General features: G+C 48.7%; 1 protein-coding gene across 1 annotated transcript in view; it reads right to left on the bottom strand.

The window, feature by feature from the left end:
* LOC120024755 (liprin-alpha-1-like) overlaps positions 1-22665 on the bottom strand; it is an 88506-nt gene extending 65841 nt beyond the window's left edge. The window contains exons 1-2 of the mRNA XM_038969040.1: positions 21685-22665; positions 13980-14237 (exon numbers count right to left, since the gene is read on the bottom strand). Coding sequence (XP_038824968.1) covers positions 13980-14237 — 258 coding nt within the window. The 5' untranslated portion in view covers positions 21685-22665. The remainder of the gene's footprint in view (positions 1-13979; positions 14238-21684) is intronic.
* Positions 22666-22952: the final 287 nt, after the last annotated feature.

Here is a 22952-nt window from a genome sequence, read left to right as displayed (position 1 = left end):
TGAGAGAAGAAATGGACTGTGTAACTTGATCTGGACTCGAATTACAGCTCATGGAATGACGTATCCTCCATTTCCTGTTTTCAGGAAGGCGCGAAGAGAGACATGGATTTGCCTTCTGTTTAGCTGCCGTTATGGACGACTAATATCTCCGGCTTTGATTTTATTTGATACATGTGACCATTTCATCGTAAAGTATGTTTTTTTTAATATAGTTTAATCAGATTATTGAAAAATTTTCGGGAGTTTTGCCGTGTTCCGTTCTCTGACTTTGTTGACGTTGGAGAGATCCGTGCCACTTGGCTAGTGCGCTTCCTAAATCGAGAGGGAAAGTGTCCGTTCTAAATCCAAACAACGACTGTTCTGGACAAAGGACCCCTTGTCCAACATTCTGATGAAAGATCACCAAAAGTAAGAAACATTTTATGATGCTATTTCATATATCTGTCGTGCATGTGAACTAGTCGTCGGCGCCCAACGTTTGGGTACTCTAGCTATACCGAAGTGGATGTCGTAATGAAGTTATTTTTTTGAATTCTAACACTGCGATTTCATTAAGAACTAATGGATCTATCATTTCCTATACAACATGTATTTTTTAGTTATGTTTATTAATAGTCATTTGGTCAGAATATGTGTGTCATAAAAAGTGTCCGAAAAAAATCCGGACGTTGTGGGACAAAATAGGTACGTTAGCAGAATGTATAACCACTGATTTCAGCTCTAAATATGCACATTTTCGAACAAAACATAAGTGTATGTATAACCTGATGTTATAGGACTGTCATCTCATGAAGAATATCAAGGTTAGTCAAAAATTATATATCTTTTGCTTGTTTGTTACGATCGCTAACCTTTTGCTACTGGGAAATGGCATGTCTTTCTGGCTATTGTGGTAAGCTAATATAACGCTATATTTTGTTTTCGCTGTAAAACACTTAATAAATCGGAAATATTGGCTGGAATCACAAGATGCCTGTCTTTCATTTGCTGTACACTATGTATTTTTCAGAAATGTTTTATGATGAGTAATTAGGTATTTGACGTTGGTGTCTGTAATTATTATGGCTGCTTTCGGTGATATTTCTGATTGTAGCTGCAATGTAAACTATGATTTATACCTGAAATATGCACATTTTTCGAACAAAACATAGATTTATTGAATAACATGTTATAAGACTGTCATCTGATGAAGTTGTTTGTTGGTTAGTTTGGTTGGTTCTTGGTTAATTAGGTTGGCTTTGTGCATGCTACCTGTGCTGTGAAAAATGTCTGTGCTTTTTTGTATTTGGTGGTGAGCTAACATAAATATACGTGCTGTTTTCGCTGTAAAACATTTTAAAAATCGGACATGTTGGCTGGATTCACAAGATGTGTACCTTTCATTTGCTGTATTGGACTTGTTAATGTGTGAAAGTTAAATATTTAAAAAGAATATCTTTTGAATTTCGCGCCCTGCACTTGAAGTGGCTGTTGTCATAAGTGTACCGGCGTCGGGCTGCAGCCATAAGAAGTTAACAGGCCTGTGTAAACCCAAACAGAACAGTCCTCTTAACAGGCCTGTGTAAACCCAAACAGAACAGGCCTCATTAACAGGCCTGTGTAAAGACAAACAGAACAGTCCTCTTGACAGGCCTGTGTAAACCCAAACAGAACAGTCCTCATTAACAGGCCTGTGTAAAGACAAACAGAACAGTCCTCTTGACAGGCCTGTGTAAACCCAAACAGAACAGTCCTCATTAACAGGCCTGTGTAAACCCAAACAGAACAGTCCTCATTAACAGGCCTGTGTAAACCCAAACAGAACAGTCCTCATTAACAGGCCTGTGTAAACCCAAACAGAACAGTCCTCATTAACAGGCCTGTGTAAACCCAAACAGAACAGTCCTCATTAACAGGCCTGTGTAAACCCAAACAGAACAGTCCTCATTAACAGGCCTGTGTAAACCCAAACAGAACAGTCCTCATTAACAGGCCTGTGTAAACCCAAACAGAACAGTCCTCATTAACAGGCCTGTGTAAACCCAAACAGAACAGTCCTCATTAACAGGCCTGTGTAAACCCTAACAGAACAGTCCTCATTAACAGGCCTGTGTAAACCCAAACAGAACAGTCCTCATTAACAGGCCTGTGTAAACCCAAACAGAACAGTCCTCATTAACAGGCCTGTGTAAACCCAAACAGAACAGTCCTCTTAACAGGCCTGTGTAAACCCAAACAGAACAGTCCTCTTAACAGGCCTGTGTAAACCCAAACAGAACAGTCCTCTTAACAGGCCTGTGTAAACCCAAACAGAACAGTCCTCATTAACAGGCCTGTGTAAACCCAAACAGAACAGTCCTCATTAACAGGCCTGTGTAAACCCAAACAGAACAGTCCTCATTAACAGGCATGTGTAAACCCAAACAGAACAGTCCTCTTAACAGGCCTGTGTAAACCCAAACAGAACAGTCCTCTTAACAGGCCTGTGTAAACCCAAACAGAACAGTCCTCATTAACAGGCCTGTGTAAACCCTAACAGAACAGTCCTCATTAACAGGCCTGTGTAAACCCAAACAGAACAGTCCTCATTAACAGGCCTGTGTAAAGACAAACAGAACAGTCCTCATTAACAGGCCTGTGTAAACCCAAACAGAACAGTCCTCATTAACAGGCCTGTGTAAAGACAAACAGTGCAGACAGTAGAGTCATGAAAACACCCCCCCATATGAGTCTGTCTGTGATGCGTCAGACAGAGACAGGTGACAGGGAGCAGCTCTGTTTGTTTAAACACACACCCCCATATGAGTCTGTCTGATGCGTCAGACAGAGACAGGTGACAGGGAGCAGCTCTGTTTGTTTAAACACACAGGTAAACTCACTTTACATCACTTACATGTTTACACCCCAACGACAACCTATGACTCAGACAGACAGAGACAGAGAGATGGGAGAAAGAGGAGGGGGGAGAGAGAGAGGAGAGAGACGGTGAGGAGAGAGACAGAGAGAGAGAGGAGAGAGAGAGAGACGGGGAGGAGAGAGGAGAGAGACGGTGAGGAGAGAGGAGAGAGAGAGAGACGGGGAGGAGAGAGGAGAGAGACGGGGAGGAGAGAGGAGAGAGACGGTGAGGAGAGAGAGAGAGGGGGAGAGAGAGAGAGAGAGAGAGAGAGAGAGAGAGGAGAGAGACAGAGAGAGGGGGAGAGAGAGAGAGAGGAGAGAGAGGAGAGAGAGACAGGGAGGAGAGAGAGAGAGCGACGGGGAGGAGAGAGGAGAGAGAGAGGAGGGAGACGGTGAGGAGAGAGGGGGGGGAGACGGTGAGGAGAGAGAGTGACGGGGAGGAGGAGAGAAACACTAAATATACATATTCACTCTCTGAATGGCACATATACACAATCCATGTCTCCAGGTTTAAAAATCCTTCTTTAACCCGTCTCCTCACCTTCATCTACACTGAAGTGGATTGAACAGGTGACATCAATAAGGGATCATATCTTTCACCTGGTCAGTCTGTGTCGTGGAAAGAGCAGGTGTTCCTAATGCTTTGTACACAGTGAGAGAGAGAGTAGCTACCGGACGTCATGTTTGATAAATTTTGACATTTCCAAGTGAATGTAAACAAGAGACATTGTGCAAATAGACACACGCTTGTCTGAAGGAAGAACAGTACTGACTCTGGAGCAGCATGTACACACACACACACACACACACACACCTCATATTAAATATGTAGGGCGGAGCACGTGCATACACCCATTTGAATTAAATGGGAGTAGCCTCTCTCTGTGTGTGTGTTCGCTGTGCAGATGTCCGGTGGGTAACAGAGAGGGTATGATGTTACCGCGGGTCGTCTCGTCTGTCAGGAGAGGAGCCCTCTACCAAGGGTTCATGATACAGATGGGTGAGCCACATTGGTGGAACTCCCAATTGATAGGGGGCTGGGCCCACATGGTGGAAGATGCAGGGGAAACGCAGGGGAAATGTAGGGGAAACGCAGGGGAAACGCGGGGGAAACGCGGGGGAAACGCAGGGGAAACGTAGGGGAAACGCAGGGGAAACGCGGGGGAAACACGGGGGAGACGCGGGGGAAACGCGGGGGAAACGCGGGGGAAACGCGGGGGAAACGCAGGGGAAACGCAGGGGAAACGCAGGGGAAACGTAGGGGAAACGTAGGGGAAACGTAGGGGAAACGCAGGGGAAACGCAGGGGAAACGCAGGGGAAACGCAGGGGAAACGACACAGCACAGTTTCCAGAAAGACAGTTGCTTTCAAACGAGGGATTTGGTGGTAAAACAGTAAATCTGTATGTATGAACGACACATTGACACATCCAGCCCAAAGCGGGAGGTTAAAAAGACACTTAGTCAGCATGTCTTTAATAAGCACGTAGGATGGTAGGGAACTGTAAAACAAGTACACATGTAGAATACAATGTAAATGCTGTTAATACTGCGCTCCCAACAGCACTCTGCAATCTGAAGCCACGGAGACGTTCTGCCCTGAACCACACAACTCCAGGCATCTGCGGGTCAGAAGCCAAAGTAGCCCAGACAACGGGCTTCCGGCTCGGGGCACTTGAGTAGTGCACACTGTAGAGACAGAAAGGACCTTGGCTGAACACTGTGTTGAGCTGGAGCGTGGCCCATGGCATGCAGCATCTCCTTATAAGGCTATTTAGACTGCAGCAACACTGGTCTGACTCTCTACTCTGCTACTACATCTGGTAAGAGACTGCAGCAACACTGGTCTGACTCTCTACTCTGCTACTACATCTGGTAAGAGGCTGCAGCAACACTGGTCTGACTCTCTACTCTGCTGTTACATCTGGTAAGAGACTGCAGCAACACTGGTCTGACTCTCTACTCTGCTACTACATCTGGTAAGAGACTGCAGCAACACTGGTCTGACTCTCTACTCTGCTGTTACATCTGGTAAGAGACTGCAGCAACACTGGTCTGACTCTCTGCTCTGCTACTACATCTGGTAAGAGACTGCAGCAACACTGGTCTGACTCTCTACTCTGCTACTACATCTGGTAAGAGACTGCAGCAACACTGGTCTGACTCTCTACTCTGCTACTACATCTGGTAAGAGACTGCAGCAACACTGGTCTGACTCTCTGCTCTGCTACTACATCTGGTAAGAGACTGCAGCAACACTGGTCTGACTCTCTACTCTGCTACTACATCTGGTAAGAGACTGCAGCAACACTGGTCAGACTCTACTCTGCTCCTACATCTGGTAAGAGACTGCAGCAACACTGGTCTGACTCTACTCTACTACTACATCTGGTAAGAGACTGCAGCAACACTGGTCTGACTCTACTCTGCTGTTACATCTGGTAAGAGACTGCAGCAACACTGGTCTGACTCTACTCTACTACTACATCTGGTAAGAGACTGCAGCAACACTGGTCTGACTCTCTACTCTGCTACTACATCTGGTAAGAGACTGCAGCAACACTGGTCTGACTCTCTAGTGACTGTCTGGAACAAGTCTGCCTTTGTCTCAGTCTCTCGTTCTGTCCCTCTTTCTCCCCCTCTCTAGGTCCTTTTCTCCGTCTCTCGGTAAGTCACTCAGTTTTTCCCCTCTCTCCATTTCTCTCCCTCTATCCCAGTCTCTCCCGTCTCAGTTTGATTCCTTCTATGTTTTTTGTATCCTGGGAGAATAGGAAGACATTGGTGGTGAATGTCCCTGTTTGTCCAATGTCCCCATGCAGGGGCTCTATGTTTATACGTTGTGTCTATTGGTGGAATAGTGGGTCTAAGGTGGAATAGTGGGTCTACGGTGGAATAGTGGGTCTAAGGTGGAATAGTGGGTCTACGGTGGAATAGTGGGTCTACGGTGGACTGGAACTAATTCTACATGCCGTTCCACAGCCCTGTTTGTAAAAGATGCTGACTTTGGGGGGTGATCTCGATCAGTGGTTCTCAGACCTCTCCTCGGGACCCCCAGACATTACATGGGGGTGGGTGGGGGTCCCCCGAGGAGAGGTCTGAGAACCAGTGATCTAGCCCTTTAAGTATTATAGCTACAGTGATGTCTGGGTTAGATGGCTCCACTGCTACAAGGCCTTGTACTGTGGTAAGCCACTCGCAGGTTAAGGAGCTTTACATCAGCCAACACACAGTCTCTCACTCACACACACACACACACACAATTAGTGACATGAAACAAAGTGCAAACAGAGATGGGGCGTAATTCAGAGAAGCCTGTCATTTCAGCCCCAGAGAGCCACGGTTCAGCCCCAGAGAGCCATGGTTCAGCCCCAGAGAGCCACGGTTCAGCCCCAGAGAGCCACGGTTCAGCCCCAGAGAGCCACGGTTCAGCCCCAGAGAGCCACGGTTCAGTCCCAGAGAGCCACGGTTCAGCCCCAGAGAGCCACGGTTCAGCCCCAGAGAGCCACGGTTCAGCCCCAGAGAGCCACGGTTCAGCCCCAGAGAGCCACGGTTCAGCCCCAGAGAGCCACGGTTCAGCCCCAGAGAGCCACGGTTCAGCCCCAGAGAGCCACGGTTCAGCCCCAGAGAGCCACGGTTCAGCCCCAGAGAGCCACGGTTCAGCCCCAGTTCAAAACAGTGGATTATTTATCTGGAGGGCACGGCCCCACTCTAATTTCCACTGATCAGAGCCCCTCTGATATCAGAGATTAACAGAGCCCCCAAATCCTTAATCTGGGTTAGGGCAGGGAGGGAGGGCTGCCTCAAGGAGACTACTGCTGCCTCATAGGCCTGTGTTATAGAGGTGCTTTGTGGCAGCAGGCAGCAAACAGTGCATTGCAGTAATGTGCTACGTTGACAGAGTCAGGAGCAAACATGCCAGTCTCAGAGAGTCAGAGGGTCCTAAAGGGGACCTGACCCAACCTGCCAGACCAGACCGTGACCACGAGAGGCCAGGCCAAACGCAGAGTGGGAGGGAGAAAGGAGGGGACTTGTGTGGGAACCGGTGCCAGGCCCTGGGTCTCAAAGTCCATGCAGAGAAATTCAGTCTCAACCTTTCTGCCACAGATTTCCAAAACTTAGACTACACAACCATATACAAATAACTCACGTCTGGAACTTTGGGTAGATTGTTTTGGGGGTTACTGTACTCCCCCCTCTCTCTGTGTTTCTCTGCCCCTCTCAGGGTCCCCTCAATGGATAGAAGAAGGAATGATCCCCCTGGCTATGCTCCAACAACTCCATACTTCCACCAGTGAATGAAAAAAAAAAAGTTTTCCTCGTCACATTTTCCATTGAATACAGAGTGAGGCTGGATTTATTTGCCACACTCAATAGAATACAGTTCTCTCTCTCTCCCTCCTTAGGCAACTCCAAAAGATGCTAAAACAAGATGCTAAAACAAGGAACATAACTATAAAAGGACTTTGAAGAGAGAAAGTGAATGTGGGAAGAAAAAATATAGTTAGGAGAAAAACAGAGATATTATAGAAGCCCTCTAAACCAAGACGCCACGGAAACAAATCACATTTGGAGTTGAGTGAGGCAAAAGAGTAGGGGAGGGAAAGAGGGAGAGAACAGAGGAGGAAGGAAGAGTTTAAAACAGTAAAGGACACAGTGAGGAAGAGAGACGGGAAGAGACAGAGCTATGAAACGCCTCACTGCTCTCTGTTAGTTTGGGTATAGTTTGGCTAAATCTCCATCTTATAATAAGAGCTTTACTACAGTCCTCTACCGGCCCCCATCACAAGACCAGTAAGCTCTCCCTGCCGGCCTCTCTCATTCTCCCTCTCTGGCCTCATCACGTGAAGAGGCTCCTGCTTTCCCCACCCACACCAAGCAGCCACTGTGCCGAAACGTCGCTCAGACCCCACGCCCCCCCACTCAGACCCCACGCCCCCCCACTCAGACCCCACGCTCTCCATCTCGTCTGTCTGTTAACCCCCCCCCACTCCTCTCTCCCCCTCCCTTCTCCCCTCCTTTCCCCCACTCCCTCCTAGAGTGGTGGTACACCATCCAGCAGAGCACCGCTTTTCTTTAAACCCCCCATACTCCCCCTTTCTCCCTCCATCCCCCCTTCTCCCTCCATCCCCCCTTCTCCCTCCATCCCCCCATCTCCCTCCATCCCCCCATCCCCCCTTTCTCCCTCCATCCCCCCCTTTCTCCCTCCATCCCCCCCTTTCTCCCTCCATCCCCCCCTTTCTCCCTCCATCCCCCCTTGTCTCTTTAAACTTCCATCCCCCCTTGTCTCTTTAAACTTCCATCCCCTCCTCCCTTGTGTAGAGCCATAGAAACACCACCAGGCCTGAAGAACAGATTTAATTCACCACACAGAGAGAGAGAGAGACAGAGCGTGAGAGAGCTCACAGAGAAAAACAGTTCCCCACTTCAACAAAACCACACTGTGCTTCAGATGGCACTGACCTCAACACGGCCCAATTAGCCCAATTCCACCATATGGGGCATAACATTAGATTACAACTGCTGGGGCTGAACACAACATCACCACGGTGTCAGCAGTCTAAAACACAAGGGATCAAAAATATATTCATGGTGCTGGTCGTGTGAATTAGTGTGTGTGAATGAGTGTGTGTGTGGTCGTGTGAATGAGTGTGTGTGTGTGTGTGTGTGGTCGTGTGAATGAGTGTGTGTGTGTGTGTGTGTGTGTGTGTGTGTGTGTGTGTGTGTGTGTGTGTGTGTGTGTGTGTGTGTGTGTGTGTGTGTGTGTGTGTGTGTGTGTGGTCGTGTGAATGAGTGTGTGTGTGTGTGTGTGGTCGTGTGAATGAATGGGCCATCCTGGTCAATGAGGGGAGGAAAAAATGGCAGTTCCCGTCAACCCCGTCAGTCAGCAGTGAACTATCCTGTTATCAGCCTTCTTGCTAATAGGGCCACACCTCTCCCTCACGTCTCCCGCTTTTCCCCACCCCCAGAGAGAGTGCCCCTCTTGTGGAATGTAAAAACATTCCAGGGCAGCGTGCTCATACATCCACAGCCCCTCAACCCCATCAGTCAGCAGTAAACTCTCCTGTCAACCCCATCAGTCAGCAGTGAACTCTCCTGTCAACCCCGTCAGTCAGCAGTAAACTCTCCTGTCAACCCCATCAGTCAGCAGTGAACTCTCCTGTCAACCCCGTCAGTCAGCAGTAAACTCTCCTGTCAACCCCGTCAGTCAGCAGTGAACTCTCCTGTCAACCCCGTCAGTCAGCAGTGAACTCTCCTGTCAACCCCATCAGTCAGCAGTGAACTCTCCTGTCAACCCCGTCAGTACAGTTTACTACTGACAGGGTTGACAGTGAAGTTCACTACGGACTGATGGGGTTGAGGGGCTGTGGATGTATGAGCACGCTGCCCTGGAATGTTGGTACATTCCACAAGAGGGGCACGCTCTCTGGGGGTGGGGAAAAGCGGGAGACGTGAGGGAGAGGTGTGGCCCTATTAGCAAGAAGGCTGATAACTTTCAGGTAAAGCCACTCCCCACCTACCCAGTGCTTCCCAAGACCAGACAGAGAGAGGAACTGAAAAATGTAAATTGAATTAAGAGGAAGAGAGAGACAGAGAGAGACAGAGGGACAGAGAGAGAAAGAAAGAAAGGACAGAGAGAGACAGGGACAGAGTGTAATGGTGCCAAATAAAAGCAATGGGATGACATGGCAGGAGGGAGGGAGGGAGGGGGGCAACACATATTACTGCTATAGGTCCCCCTCTTACAGTCTGGCTCCATAACCAGTGTCTGTCTACACAGTGCATTGGAGGCATGTTTGGCCTGTTACTCCAGGTTACCGTGAATTAGCTAGGCTAGTACCCCAGGAATGTCAATCTGAAGGACAGAGAGACTACCATTCACTCACGTCACCAGAGGCACCCGACTTTCTGTTCCAGCTTTATAAGTCAGTTATGCAGCCACTGAGTCCAGCCAAATGAAACAGCAACAGCCAGGTCCCACCCCCCACCAACAGCCAGGTCCCACCCCCCACCAACAGCCAGGTACCAACCCCCCCAACAGCCAGGTCCCAAGCACCTGCCCCCCTCCAACAGCCAGGTCCCAAGTTACCCCCCTCTCCAACAGCCAGGTCCCAAGCCCCCCCAACATCCAGGTCCCAAACCCCCCCCCCCCTCCAACAGCCAGGTCCCAAGCCCCCCCCCAACAGCCAGGTCCCAAGCCCCCCCCCAACAGCCAGGTCCCAAGCCCCCCCCCCCCCCCCAGCAGCCAGGTCCCAAGCCCCCCCACCAGTCTTTCACATTCCACAACCTTTACTATGTAATAGCATGTCTGAGTTGTTGCTATAGGGCTCCTATAGAGGGGTATTGACAAGAGCAGACATGTCCTGGGGTGGTGTACTGTAGACACCATCACCTAGCAGAATGACAGACGGTTTCCTCTTTCTTCCTGGGCGGGGTTCACCACCATGGTTCCTGTTCACAGCTCTGTGTGCTAGGGGCACCCTCACAGACAGAGTTTAATTAGCCCTGGCATCGTAGCATGTTAGCACGTAGCTCGACACGGTCCCGAGCAGCAGTGTGACAGACAGACACGGTCCCGAGCGGCAGGGTGACAGACAGACACGGTCCCGAGCGGCAGGGTGACAGACACAGTCCCGAGCGGCAGGGTGACAGACACAGTCCCGAGCGGCAGGGTGACAGACACAGTCCCGAGCGGCAGGGTGACAGACACAGTCCCGAGCGGCAGGGTGACAGACACAGTCCCGAGCGGCAGGGTGACAGACACAGTCCCGAGCGGCAGGGTGACAGACACAGTCCCGAGCTACAGCCGGGACTGGAAGTTAACTGGTGAGTGGTAGCAGTGCAGAACCCAATAAAGTTGAAAATCCTTAGTAGAGATGGATTGCATTTCTAGAGCAGAAAAAAGTGAAGAACATGTCTAGGAATTCATTTCCATCAGCAATAGAACTGCTTCTCTTCAGAGTTCTGCATTCTGAGGACCACTCGAGGCATCAATCCATTTCTGCCCCGAACAAATGGTTAAAACACTCTTGCTTTCTCTCTGGTGCACCAGGTGTGAGAAGGGTTAGCAGGAAAGCCAGGCATGTGTTCCCAATGACAGTGTTACGCTGTGTGAGGTCAGCGACCGCTCCCCAAAAAAAGAAGAGAAGCTAAATGGAATGAGGAAGAAGGTATAAAACTGGGCAGGGTACAGGAAACCAACACCTTTTTATGGGATTCACATCCTATTGTCCAGCTATGGAGAATATGACTTAGCAACTCTTTCCCTCCTCTGGATATCATTAGTGTGATAGAGTTTAATTTAATTAAACTCTCTGTTAAGTATCTGTTGTGCTTTTGTATTAGCGTCGGCCATCGTCTGGCGAGCCCAGAACAGCTTGTTTAATTGAACTCCAGGTCCTTGTGCATTATTAACAGAGGACACCCAATCCCCTCGGGGCCTGGTTCACAACGTAAAACCACCCAATCCCCTCGGGGCCTGGTTCACAACGTAAAACCACCCAATCCCCTCGGGGCCTGGTTCACAACGTAAAACCACCCAATCCCCTCGGGGCCTGGTTCACAACGTAAAACCACCCAATCCCCTCGGGGCGGGGCCTGGTTCACAACGTAAAACCACCCAATCCCCTCGGGGCCTGGTTCACAACGTAAAACCACCCAATCCCCTCGGGGCCTGGTTCACAACGTAAAACCACCCAATCCCCTCGGGGCCTGGTTCACAACGTAAAACCACCCAATCCCCTCGGGGCCTGGTTCACAACGTAAAACCACCCAATCCCCTCGGGGCCTGGTTCACAACGTAAAACCACCCAATCCCCTCGGGGCCTGGTTCACAACGTAAAACCACCCAATCCCCTCGGGGCCTGGTTCACAACGTAAAACCACCCAATCCCCTCGGGGCCTGGTTCACAACGTAAAACCACCCAATCCCCTCGGGGCCTGGTTCACAACGTAAAACCACCCAATCCCCTCGGGGCCTGGTTCACAACGTAAAACCACCCAATCCCCTCGGGGCCTGGTTCACAACGTAAAACCACCCAATCCCCTCGGGGCCTGGTTCACAACGTAAAACCACCCAATCCCCTCGGGGCCTGGTTCACAACGTAAAACCACCCAATCCCCTCGGGGCCTGGTTCACAACGTAAAACCACCCAATCCCCTCGGGGCCTGGTTCACAACGTAAAACCACCCAATCCCCTCGGGGCCTGGTTCACAACGTAAAACCACCCAATCCCCTCGGGGCCTGGTTCACAACGTAAAACCACCCAATCCCCCCGGGGCCTGGATCACAACGTAAAACCACCCAATCCCCTCGGGGCCTGGTTCACAACGTAAAACCACCCAATCCCCCCGGGGCCTGGTTCACAACGTAAAACCACCCAATCCCCCCGGGGCCTGGTTCACAACGTAAAACCACCCAATCCCCTCAGGGCCTGGTTCACAACGTAAAACCACCCAATCCCCCCAGGGCCTGGTTCACAACGTAAAACCACCCAATCCCCTCAGGGCCTGGTTCACAACGTAAAACCACCCAATCCCCTCAGGGCCTGGTTCACAACGTAAAACCACCCAATCCCCCCAGGGCCTGGTTCACAACGTAAAACCACCCAATCCCCCCAGGGCCTGGTTCACAATGTAAAACCATGAGGATGTGCCTTGTGAGAGGGACTGAAACCTGAGCCTCCATCATACACACATACAGAGAGACAGACCGACCAGACGGGTACAAGGCTTAATAGAGGGAGAAAACGTGTGGGTGGGCAGAGAGAGAGAGAGAGAAACTTTTCTTCATTACAGTAAAAAGAAAAATGCAGGACTCTACCACCTCATGCTACAAACTAACTATGTTAACCAACAGCTGAAGACACAGTCGGTGTGAATAAAGACCAACCAAAGTCCACAACCAAAGCCAGAACAAAGGTCACTTCAGGGAAGGAATTTCATTAGACAAATGTACTCAGCAGCCAAACCACAGACGTTCCTGAATTTACCTCAGCGATACAGAACACAAAACGGAGTTCTTCTCTGGTTGAGGTGCTTCCTGCTCATGACCTACCCAGTTCAGATACGCCATTGATATGAACACTTTAGAATTACATAAGGGCATAACTTCTAAACCACACCGCGGCTCTGTTTTCCTCCATGGCAGAAACGTTGGCGATTACATGCACGTCACAGTCCGCAGGACTACTTCCAGTAGGAATACAATGCCATTACATGAGTCTCATTTGGTTCCTACTGAGAAACCTCTCTCCAGCACTCGTTTTACTGGACCAGCCAGACAGGCCTAGCAGTGTGTGTGTGTGTGTGTGAGGTCATCCGTGACCGTTACAGAGGGTAGAGGAGGATCAAGGCCATCATACATATTCTAGCACCGCGTGACACAGTAACGGCAGTTCATCTGACGGACAAGTGCTTTGTGTAACCTTGGAGGGCGTCCAGAATGACAACAGAAGGTTAAAACTCCAGCGTTTTACACTGGCTGGTTGAGTGACTACAGTAATGGGGGGGGGGGGGGGGGGGGGGGGAACTTACCACCACCACCACCCCTTAACCAGAGTCCCTGTGGAGTCTCAATCACTAAGACCATCTGCTGAGGGAAAAGGCTGCATTAGGGCCTTTCATCCCGTAGCTAAACACACACACACCAAAATGCAGCTAGTGTGTGTGAACTTATACAGTAGCTTCCCACTCCGCTTGTGGGAAAGAGCATAGAAGCAAGTTAAACTCTTCTCTCTCTCTACCCCAGTAGTCTAGCATTAAATGGTATATTTCAGCAATAAGGCTGGGGGGGTGTGGTATATTGACCATATATCACAAACCTCTGAGGTGCCTTATTGCTATTAGAAACTGGTTACCAACGTAATTAGAGCAGTAAAAATAAATGTTTTGTCATACCCGTGGTATACAGTCTGATTTACCACAGCTGTCAGCCAATCAGCATTCAGGGCTAGAACCACCCAGTTTATAACAGTCCTTATGTGATTTCACCATATTTCAAAAATAACAAATAAAAACACAGAACTGTGTAAACCTAACCCATGTGTCCCGTAGAGTAGCATCAGCAGCCTCTATCTACAGCAGCGGCACCAGCTTCAGGTCTCTTACCTGGGGCAGGGCGGTGTTAAGCTGCCTCTGCAGGGAGTCCCTCTCGTGGCTGACCTCGTGCAGTTTGCCCTGGGTCAGGCCTAGGTTCTCCTGGGTCTCCCTCAGCGTGTCCAGTAGCCGGTCGCGTTCCTCCAGCATGGAAACCATCAGAGATTCAAAGTGCCCCTCCGAGTCCGAATGCAGAGGCGAGCCAGACCCTCGCCGGCCACCCGAAGGCCCCTCCGACTCGCTGATGGTGGGCATCACCTCGCACATCATCTAGGATAGGAGGAGAGGGGTGGAGAGAGGGAGGGAGGTGGAGAGGGAGAAAATGTCAGAGAAAGAAGTCGCCAACACTTACAAGGACAACGCCTCAGAGCTCAATAGCGTCTTGATCTTTACATCAGAGTTGAATGACTTATCACACATCAGGATCAATGACAGCTTCACTAAGCGGCGCTCTCCATGGAAAAACGTTACGAACACTAAGCATGAAACCGCAAGGTGGTCATAAACATACAACATTGTATTTTCTTCATACATGCTTCACTCGGAGGAAATCATTAAGTTCAGTCACAACCGAGATCACAGCAAAATAGCCAGGGAGGGCTGGACACAACAACCTGCCAGTCACTGCCATGATGGGCCGCAAGACACTGGACCTCACACTTGTGTTAAGTTACAAGTGCTGACAGGTACTGACATTTCTGTGTGGTGCCATCTCTGGTGTTCTGTGTGACTGAGTGCTTGCAGAGATTCTATGAAGTTTGTCTGTAGCACACCCAAAATACACACGTACACAGCCCATCAACAGAAAACACCCAGCCCATCAACAGAAAACACCCAGCCCATCAACAGAAAACACCCAGCCCATCAACAGAAAACACCCAGCCCATCAACAGAAAACACCCAGCCCATCAACAGAAAACACCCAGCCCATCAACAGAAAACACCCAGCCCATCAACAGAAAACACCCAGCCCATCAACAGAAAACACCCAGCCCATCAACAGAAAACACCCAGCCCATCAACAGAAAACACCCAGCCCATCAACAGAAAACACCCAGCCCATCAACAGAAAACACCCAGCCCATCAACAGAAAACACCCAGCCCATCAACAGAAAACACCCAGCCCATCAACAGAAAACACCCAGCCCATCAACAGAAAACACCCAGCCCATCAACAGAAAACACCCAGCCCATCAACAGAAAACACCCAGCCCATCAACAGAAAACACCCAGCCCATCAACAGAAAACACCCAGCCCATCAACAGAAAACACCCAGCCCATCAACAGAAAACACACAGCCCATCAACAGAAAACACACAGCCCATCAACAGAAAACCCCCCCCCCCCCCCAGCGAACAAGATAAAGATCCGGCGCAACGTGACGACGGTACTCTCGCTATCTCCCCATCTGCACTCAATAAATCAGCACCTTGAGCCAAGCCGTTGTCTGAAGGGTAGTGGCAGGCACGCATGGAGAGAACATTCATTTGCAGTGAGAAGACAGAACGCAGTGGGCAAGGCCTCCACACACAATCAGGCCGTATATATTGCACTAACTGGGTACTGCAATGTGCTGATTTATGACTTAGTAATCAAACTACTTTGTAGGTCTGCTGTAAACCACTGTATTAAAACAAGAGGAGAACCCAGTCAGAGCACTCTTTTCTGACACCTGTTTGTTAAGCACAATTCCATTAATATAATAATAATGCATCTAATTATAATGATAAGGATGAATGCCATTTAACAGACGCCCGTATCCAAGCAACTTACAGTCACGCTGCATACAGTCATGCTAGCGGGAATCAAACTCACTATCCTGGCGTTGCAAGTGCCATTTTTTTAACGACTGAGAAATGCCTTCTTCGTCATGGCCCTGGTCCGCAGAGAGAAATGGCTTCTTCGTCATGGCCCTGGTCCGCAGAGAGAAATGGCTTCTTCGTCATGGCCCTGGTCCGCAGAGAGAAATGCCTTCTTCGTCATGGCCCTGGTCCGCAGAGAGAAATGCCTTCTTCGTCATGGCCCTGGTCCGCAGAGAGAAATGCCTTCTTCGTCATGGCCCTGGTCCGCAGATTAAAATGGCTTCTTCGTCATGGCCCTGGTCCGCAGAGAGAAATGCCTTCTTCGTCATGGCCCTGGTCCGCAGAGAGAAATGCCTTCTTCGTCATGGCCCTGGTCCGCAGAGAGAAATGCCTTCTTCGTCATGGCCCTGGTCCGCAGAGAGAAATGGCTTCTTCGTCATGGCCCTGGTCCGCAGAGAGAAATGGCTTCTTCGTCATGGCCCTGGTCCGCAGAGAGAAATGCCTTCTTCGTCATGGCCCTGGTCCGCAGAGAGAAATGGCTTCTTCGTCATGGCCCTGGTCCGCAGAGAGAAATGGCTTCTTCGTCATGGCCCTGGTCCGCAGAGAGAAATGCCTTCTTCGTCATGGCCCTGGTCCGCAGAGAGAAATGCCTTCTTCGTCATGGCCCTGGTCCGCAGAGAGAAATGCCTTCTTCGTCATGGCCCTGGTCCGCAGATTAAAATGGCTTCTTCGTCATGGCCCTGGTCCGCAGAGAGAAATGCCTTCTTCGTCATGGCCCTGGTCCGCAGAGAGAAATGCCTTCTTCGTCATGGCCCTGGTCCGCAGAGAGAAATGCCTTCTTCGTCATGGCCCTGGTCCGCAGAGAGAAATGGCTTCTTCGTCATGGCCCTGGTCCGCAGAGAGAAATGGCTTCTTCGTCATGGCCCTGGTCCGCAGAGAGAAATGCCTTCTTCGTCATGGCCCTGGTCCGCAGAGAGAAATGCCTTCTTCGTCATGGCCCTGGTCCGCAGAGAGAAATGCCTTCTTCGTCATGGCCCTGGTCCGCAGAGAGAAATGGCTTCTTCGTCATGGCCCTGGTCCGCAGAGAGAAATGCCTTCTTCGTCATGGCCCTGGTCCGCAGAGAGAAATGGCTTCTTCATGAAATAAAATGCTATTGGTCACATCCACATATTTAGCAAGATGTTATTGAGGGTGGAGAGAAATGCTTGTGTTCCTAACTCCAATAGTGCAGTAGCATCTAACAATTAACAACAATACACACAAATCTAAAAAGTAAAAGAATGGAGTTAAGAAATATATACCATCATGTCCCTGGTCTGCAGAGAGTCAGTATACATCTCGTACACTAATAGTTGTATTAGTTCCCATCCTGACAGACACCTCGTTAAGTTTACTGATGACACTGCCTTGATCAGCCTGTTGCATGATGACGAGGAACATCATGGCCCGGTCCTAAATGACTTTGCAGAGCGCTCTGACCAATCACACTTGGTCCTCAATACCAACAAGACCAAAGAGATGTGCATAGACTTCAGGAAGAGAACACCACCTACCTCTGCAACATCTATCAGAGGTCAGAACATAGAGATTGAGCAGGAAGATACACACCTAGCTGTCCTGTTGGATAATAAGCTTCCGTGGAGTAAATATACAGACCTGATCTACAAAAAGAGTCAACAGAGACGGTACTTTCTCAAAAAAGCTGGGATCTTTTCATGTTAATTGTACTATACTGACTCTGTTTTACAAATCTTTCAATGAGAGTATTTTAACTTTTTGTATTGTTTGTTGGTTTGGCAATGCCACTGTCAGCCAGAGAAATATGCTGAGAAGGATTATCACCACAGCAAGCAAGGTACTTGGAGTCAAACCGACAGGCCTGGATGAGATCTTTAAGGTCAGGGCTCTCCACAAGGCCCACAAAATCATTTTAGACCCAAGCCACCACCTATACCCGGACTTTGAACTACTCCCCTCTGGGCGCAGGTATAGGGCACCCCTCGACAAGAAAAACAGAACTAGAGAATAATTTGTGCCAGGTGTGATATCCACCCCTAAATAGCTTGGGTTAATGTTCCTATCCACCCAGTAAGGTCAGCAGGCTAATGCTCCTATAGACCCAGTAAGGCCAGCAGGCTAATGTTCCTATAGACCCAGTAAGGCCAGCAGGCTAATGTTCCTATAGACCCAGTAAGGCCAGCAGGCTAATGTTCCTATTGACCCAGTAAGGTCAGCAGGCTAATGTTCCTATAGACCCAGTAAGGCCAGCAGGCTAATGTTCCTATTGACCCAGTAAGGTCAGCAGGCTAATGTTCCTATAGACCCAGTAAGGCCAGCAGGCTAATGTTCCTATAGACCCAGTAAGGCCAGCAGGCTAATGTTCCTATAGACCCAGTAAGGCCAGCAGGCTAATGTTCCTATTGACCCAGTAAGACCAGCAGGCTAATGTTCCTATAGACCCAGTAAGGCCAGCAGGCTAATGTTCCTATTGACCCAGTAAGGCCAGCAGGCTAATGTTCCTATAGACCCAGTAAGGCCAGCAGGCTAATGTTCCTATAGACCCAGTAAGGCCAGCAGGCTAATGTTCCTATAGACCCAGTAAGGCCAGCAGGCTAATGTTCCTATAGACCCAGTAAGGCCAGCAGGCTAATGTTCCTATAGACCCAGTAAGGCCAGCAGGCTAATGTTCCTATTGACCCAGTAAGGCCAGCAGGCTAATGTTCCTATAGACCCAGTAAGGCCAGCAGGCTAATGTTCCTATAGACCCAGTAAGGCCAGCAGGCTAATGTTCCTATAGACCCAGTAAGGCCAGCAGGCTAATGTTCCTATAGACCCAGTAAGGCCAGCAGGCTAATGTTCCTATAGACCCAGTAAGGCCAGCAGGCTAATGTTCCTATAGACCCAGTACGGCCAGCAGGCTAATGTTCCTATAGACCCAGTAAGGTCAGCAGGCTAATGTTCCTATCAACTCAGTAAGACCAGCAGGCTAATGTTCCTATAGACACAGTAAGGCCAGCAGGCTAATGTTCCTATAGACCCAGTAAGGCCAGCAGGCTAATGTTCCTATAGACCCAGTAAGGCCAGCAGGCTAATGTTCCTATAGACACAGTAAGGCCAGCAGGCTAATGTTCCTATAGACCCAGTAAGGCCAGCAGGCTAATGTTCCTATAGACCCAGTAAGGCCAGCAGGCTAATGTTCCTATAGACCCAGTAAGGCCAGCAGGCTAATGTTCCTATTGACCCAGTAAGGCCAGCAGGCTAATGTTCCTATAGACCCAGTAAGGCCAGCAGGCTAATGTTCCTATAGACCCAGTAAGGCCAGCAGGCTAATGTTCCCATTGACCCAGTAAGGTCAGCAGGCTAATGTTCCTATAGACCCAGTAATGGCTTCTTCACAATGGCCCTAGTCTGCAAAGAGTCAGTATACTGAATAATGGCTTCTTCATCAGGACCCTGGTCTGCAGAGAGTCAGTAGACTGAATAATGGCTTCTTCATCAGGACCCTGGTCTGCAGAGAGTCAGTAGACTGAATAATGGCTTCTTCATCAGGACCCTGGTCTGCAGAGAGTCAGTAGACTGAATAATGGCTTCTTCATCAGGACCCTGGTCTGCAGAGAGTCAGTAGACTGAATAATGGCTTCTTCATCAGGACCCTGGTCTGCAGAGAGTCAGTAGACTGAATAATGGCTTCTTCATCAGGACCCTGGTCTGCAGAGAGTCAGTAGACTGAATAATGGCTTCTTCATCAGGACCCTGGTCTGCAGAGTCAGTAGACTGAATAATGGCTTCTTCATCAGGATCCTGGTCTGCAGTCAGTAGACTGAATAATGGCTTCTTCATCAGGACCCTGGTCTGCAGAGTCAGTAGACTGAATAATGGCTTCTTCATCAGGACCCTGGTCTGCAGTCAGTATACTGAATAATGGCTTCTTCATCAGGACCCTGGTCTGCAGAGTCAGTAGACTGAATAATGGCTTCTTCATCAGGACCCTGGTCTGCAAAGAGTCAGTAGACTGAATAATGGCTTCTTCATCAGGACCCTGGTCTGCAGAGTCAGTAGACTGAATAATGGCTTCTTCATCAGGACCCTGGTCTGCAAAGAGTCAGTAGACTGAATAATGGCTTCTTCATCAGGACCCTGGTCTGCAGAGAGTCAGTAGACTGAATAATGGCTTCTTCATCGGGACCCTGGTCTGCAGAGTCAGTAGACTGAATAATGGCTTCTTCATCAGGACCCTGGTCTGCAGAGAGTCAGTAGACTGAATAATGGCTTCTTCATCAGGACCCTGGTCTGCAGAGTCAGTAGACTGAATAATGGCTTCTTCATCAGGACCCTGATCTGCAGAGAGTCAGTAGACTGAATAATGGCTTCTTCACAATGGCGCTGGTCTGCAAAGTGTCTGTATACACTGCTAGAACATGTTATAAGGAGGGGGTCCTTTATGCTTTCCAAGGGCCAATTCCTAACTGGAGATTTGTGCTTGAGGTTTGCACCAAAGCCTGTGGTGCATCAGATGATGAAGCCAGACCACTGAGTGCCCTTCCATTGACCAGACACTAAGAAAACCAATGTACACAAACACATGTAGACCTAGCCTACACTCACAATCACTCTGGATGCGTGTGTACAGTAATATGGTTTTCCATTGTTAATGGGCAGGCATAAGATGTTGGGGATGCAGGCCTGACTGAGTGGTTGACTTCATCCACTGGCTCCACAACAGAGGGATCAACACTGGCAATTAGGCCCTGTAGACGGGCCTCCAGAGCGGAAAGCCCAGAATCATGTGAGCTACATTTATTAAAAACCAAAAGGAACTGCAGCTAATGAATTGGAACGAGGTGCATTTTGATCTGGGTGGCCGGGAGGACTAGGGCTTTCCCTTCTTCTTCTTCTTCCACGGCCTTCAACGCCAAAGGCACTTGCTTTCAGAAGCCACTGTGTTCAGTTCAGGGACCTGAGCCAGTGGCACTGTACCTTTAGGAGCTTGTTTACAAAGCAGGCCCGTCACTGGCCTGTCAACCATCCAAATCCCCCACATATCTAGGTGATAAATATTAATATTTTGGCTGCTGACAAATGTAACATAATTTTCGCCTCAGCAAATGGACAGCAGCTCTCCAATAACAAGGTCAAACCAACAAAACAATGGAGTTTATGAGGGGGAGGGGCCCTACTGAAGAGCAGGAGACAGAATGACAGATGGTAGACATACTCTGTAGTGTAACTACCTCAATGTAGAAAAAACAACAACTGCACGATCTGTGTCCATCATGACAGTAGGCTTCAAAGTATGGCAGTTCAGTTGTAGACATCACAATGCAGTGAGTTGGCAGGGGTACACCTACATCAAGTAGCGTTACAAAGGCTGAAGTCCCTATACACATCCATTGAACAAAACGTACAGAGTTCGGACTGGATGGGCTGCTAACATACACCGTAAACAAGGCTGCTACAGGTAGAGTGAAGTCCGAAGAGAGAGACAAGAGGGTCAAAGTCCGGTAATATTAATGTGTAAACCATAACACCAAGGTCACGGGGAAAGCGTAACGCTAATACTTTCGGTCTGGAATGTGACTGTTTTTGATAAACAAACTAACGTCAGCTGCCAAGGCGCGTTGTGTTGGTACTGTATGTCTAGTATAGAACAGTCTTTCAAACTCAAGGCTGGAGGCATAAAATATGAGTACGGACACCTAGCTAACTAGATCAATCAATTGGCAGTTATCGAAAAGGACTACGAGGAACTTAAGTTAAATAAATTAAGTAAGTTACTGCCAAATGCACTCCTTTCCAGAGCTGTGAACCAAATGTCCATAACACATGACATATGCCTGGTAGAAAGTTAGTAAAACTGGTACAATAAAAGGTTATACATTGTTGCAAATAGATCAATGGTTAGCTAACGTTACCTTTGCAAAGTAGGCGAAATTCCTTTGTGATGTCCACTTTTCTTTTTATGTTGCCGAGCTTTCTTCAACTTAATTTCTAGCCAGTTCGTCCAACTAATGCAACGGTACAATTGTATGAATAATCCAAGCCATTCAAAACATTAAATCCATTGAAATGTTGACAACCATCCAGACTGAAAGGCCCACGACGGCGAACAAAAAAGATAATTCCAAAGGCCGCACTGCCAGACCCACATCAGAGGGCAATACTCCAACTCTAGCTAGCTATTTCGCTAACGGTAGTTACTTCTGCATTGCACAGGACAAAAGTGAGTCAAACTGATTATTAGTATTTGCACATATACTATACACACAATTATTAACTCATCCTAACATTTGTATACTTTGTTCAAGAAAAAAAAGTGTCGTTAGCCAGCTAGGCAACACTCCTTACAAGGAACAAAAGTGGAAACAGATGTAGCTAGATAACGTTAGCAATCAAATGGCCAGAGCTAGCTAGGCACTATAGCCGGTTACGATAGCTCATTAGACTGCAACTAAAAAGTGAAATGTTACTGTCCAAGACAATACCAGGCAACGCATATAAAGTGTTTATAATCCAACTTCAAGGGTCAAATGAAAAAATTAAGACTAAGTCAAAAGAAAACGAAAATATCCAAAGCACATTTTCTCTGGTGTATTTTCTTTTGCCAGCTAACGTTAGCTTAGCTTCCCGTCGACGAGCCGCGTCACCACATCACAGACTGGCAAAAACTGTAAGATCCAAGAGAGGAGATCGCGGAAACTTTAAAATCCTTGGATTGGGCTCAAAACACACTTGATAAACATGTATCCACGGCCAATTTGTCCATGGGTTACCAACGTATCAAATAAACCAGGTTTCCGTCCGAATGCAAGCTTTTAATCCAGTTTTCTTTGGTAGTCCAGCTCGACAGGAGCCGTCCCTCTCCCGGTCGGCACAGGAGTCACTTCTTGTTGTCTATCGTTTCCTGCTCTCCTGTGCGTCCGTACGCTGGTGACGTTGGAACAGTGGAAAGCACGTCGCTAGGGAAGGCTACCGTCGGTGACCAAGGTTGTCGCTCATTCAGTCTGACGTTAGATTTACAGTATATTATCTTTGAGTGTGTTTTAGGTCATTGTGATTAGCCTATGTGTGGTGGAATAATGGCAGCATTTTCCCTCTTGTCACTTGATTTTTTAAAACATTTATAATGGAAGAGATTTAGTTATGATAGATGCATTTATCTTTGAAAAATCCAACACACGCA

This window comes from Salvelinus namaycush, chromosome 30 (assembly GCF_016432855.1).
Source record: "Salvelinus namaycush isolate Seneca chromosome 30, SaNama_1.0, whole genome shotgun sequence".
Taxonomy (NCBI): domain Eukaryota; kingdom Metazoa; phylum Chordata; class Actinopteri; order Salmoniformes; family Salmonidae; genus Salvelinus; species Salvelinus namaycush.
The sequence above is the reverse complement of the archived record's forward strand: the minus strand, read 5'-3'. Positions and strand labels throughout refer to the sequence as shown.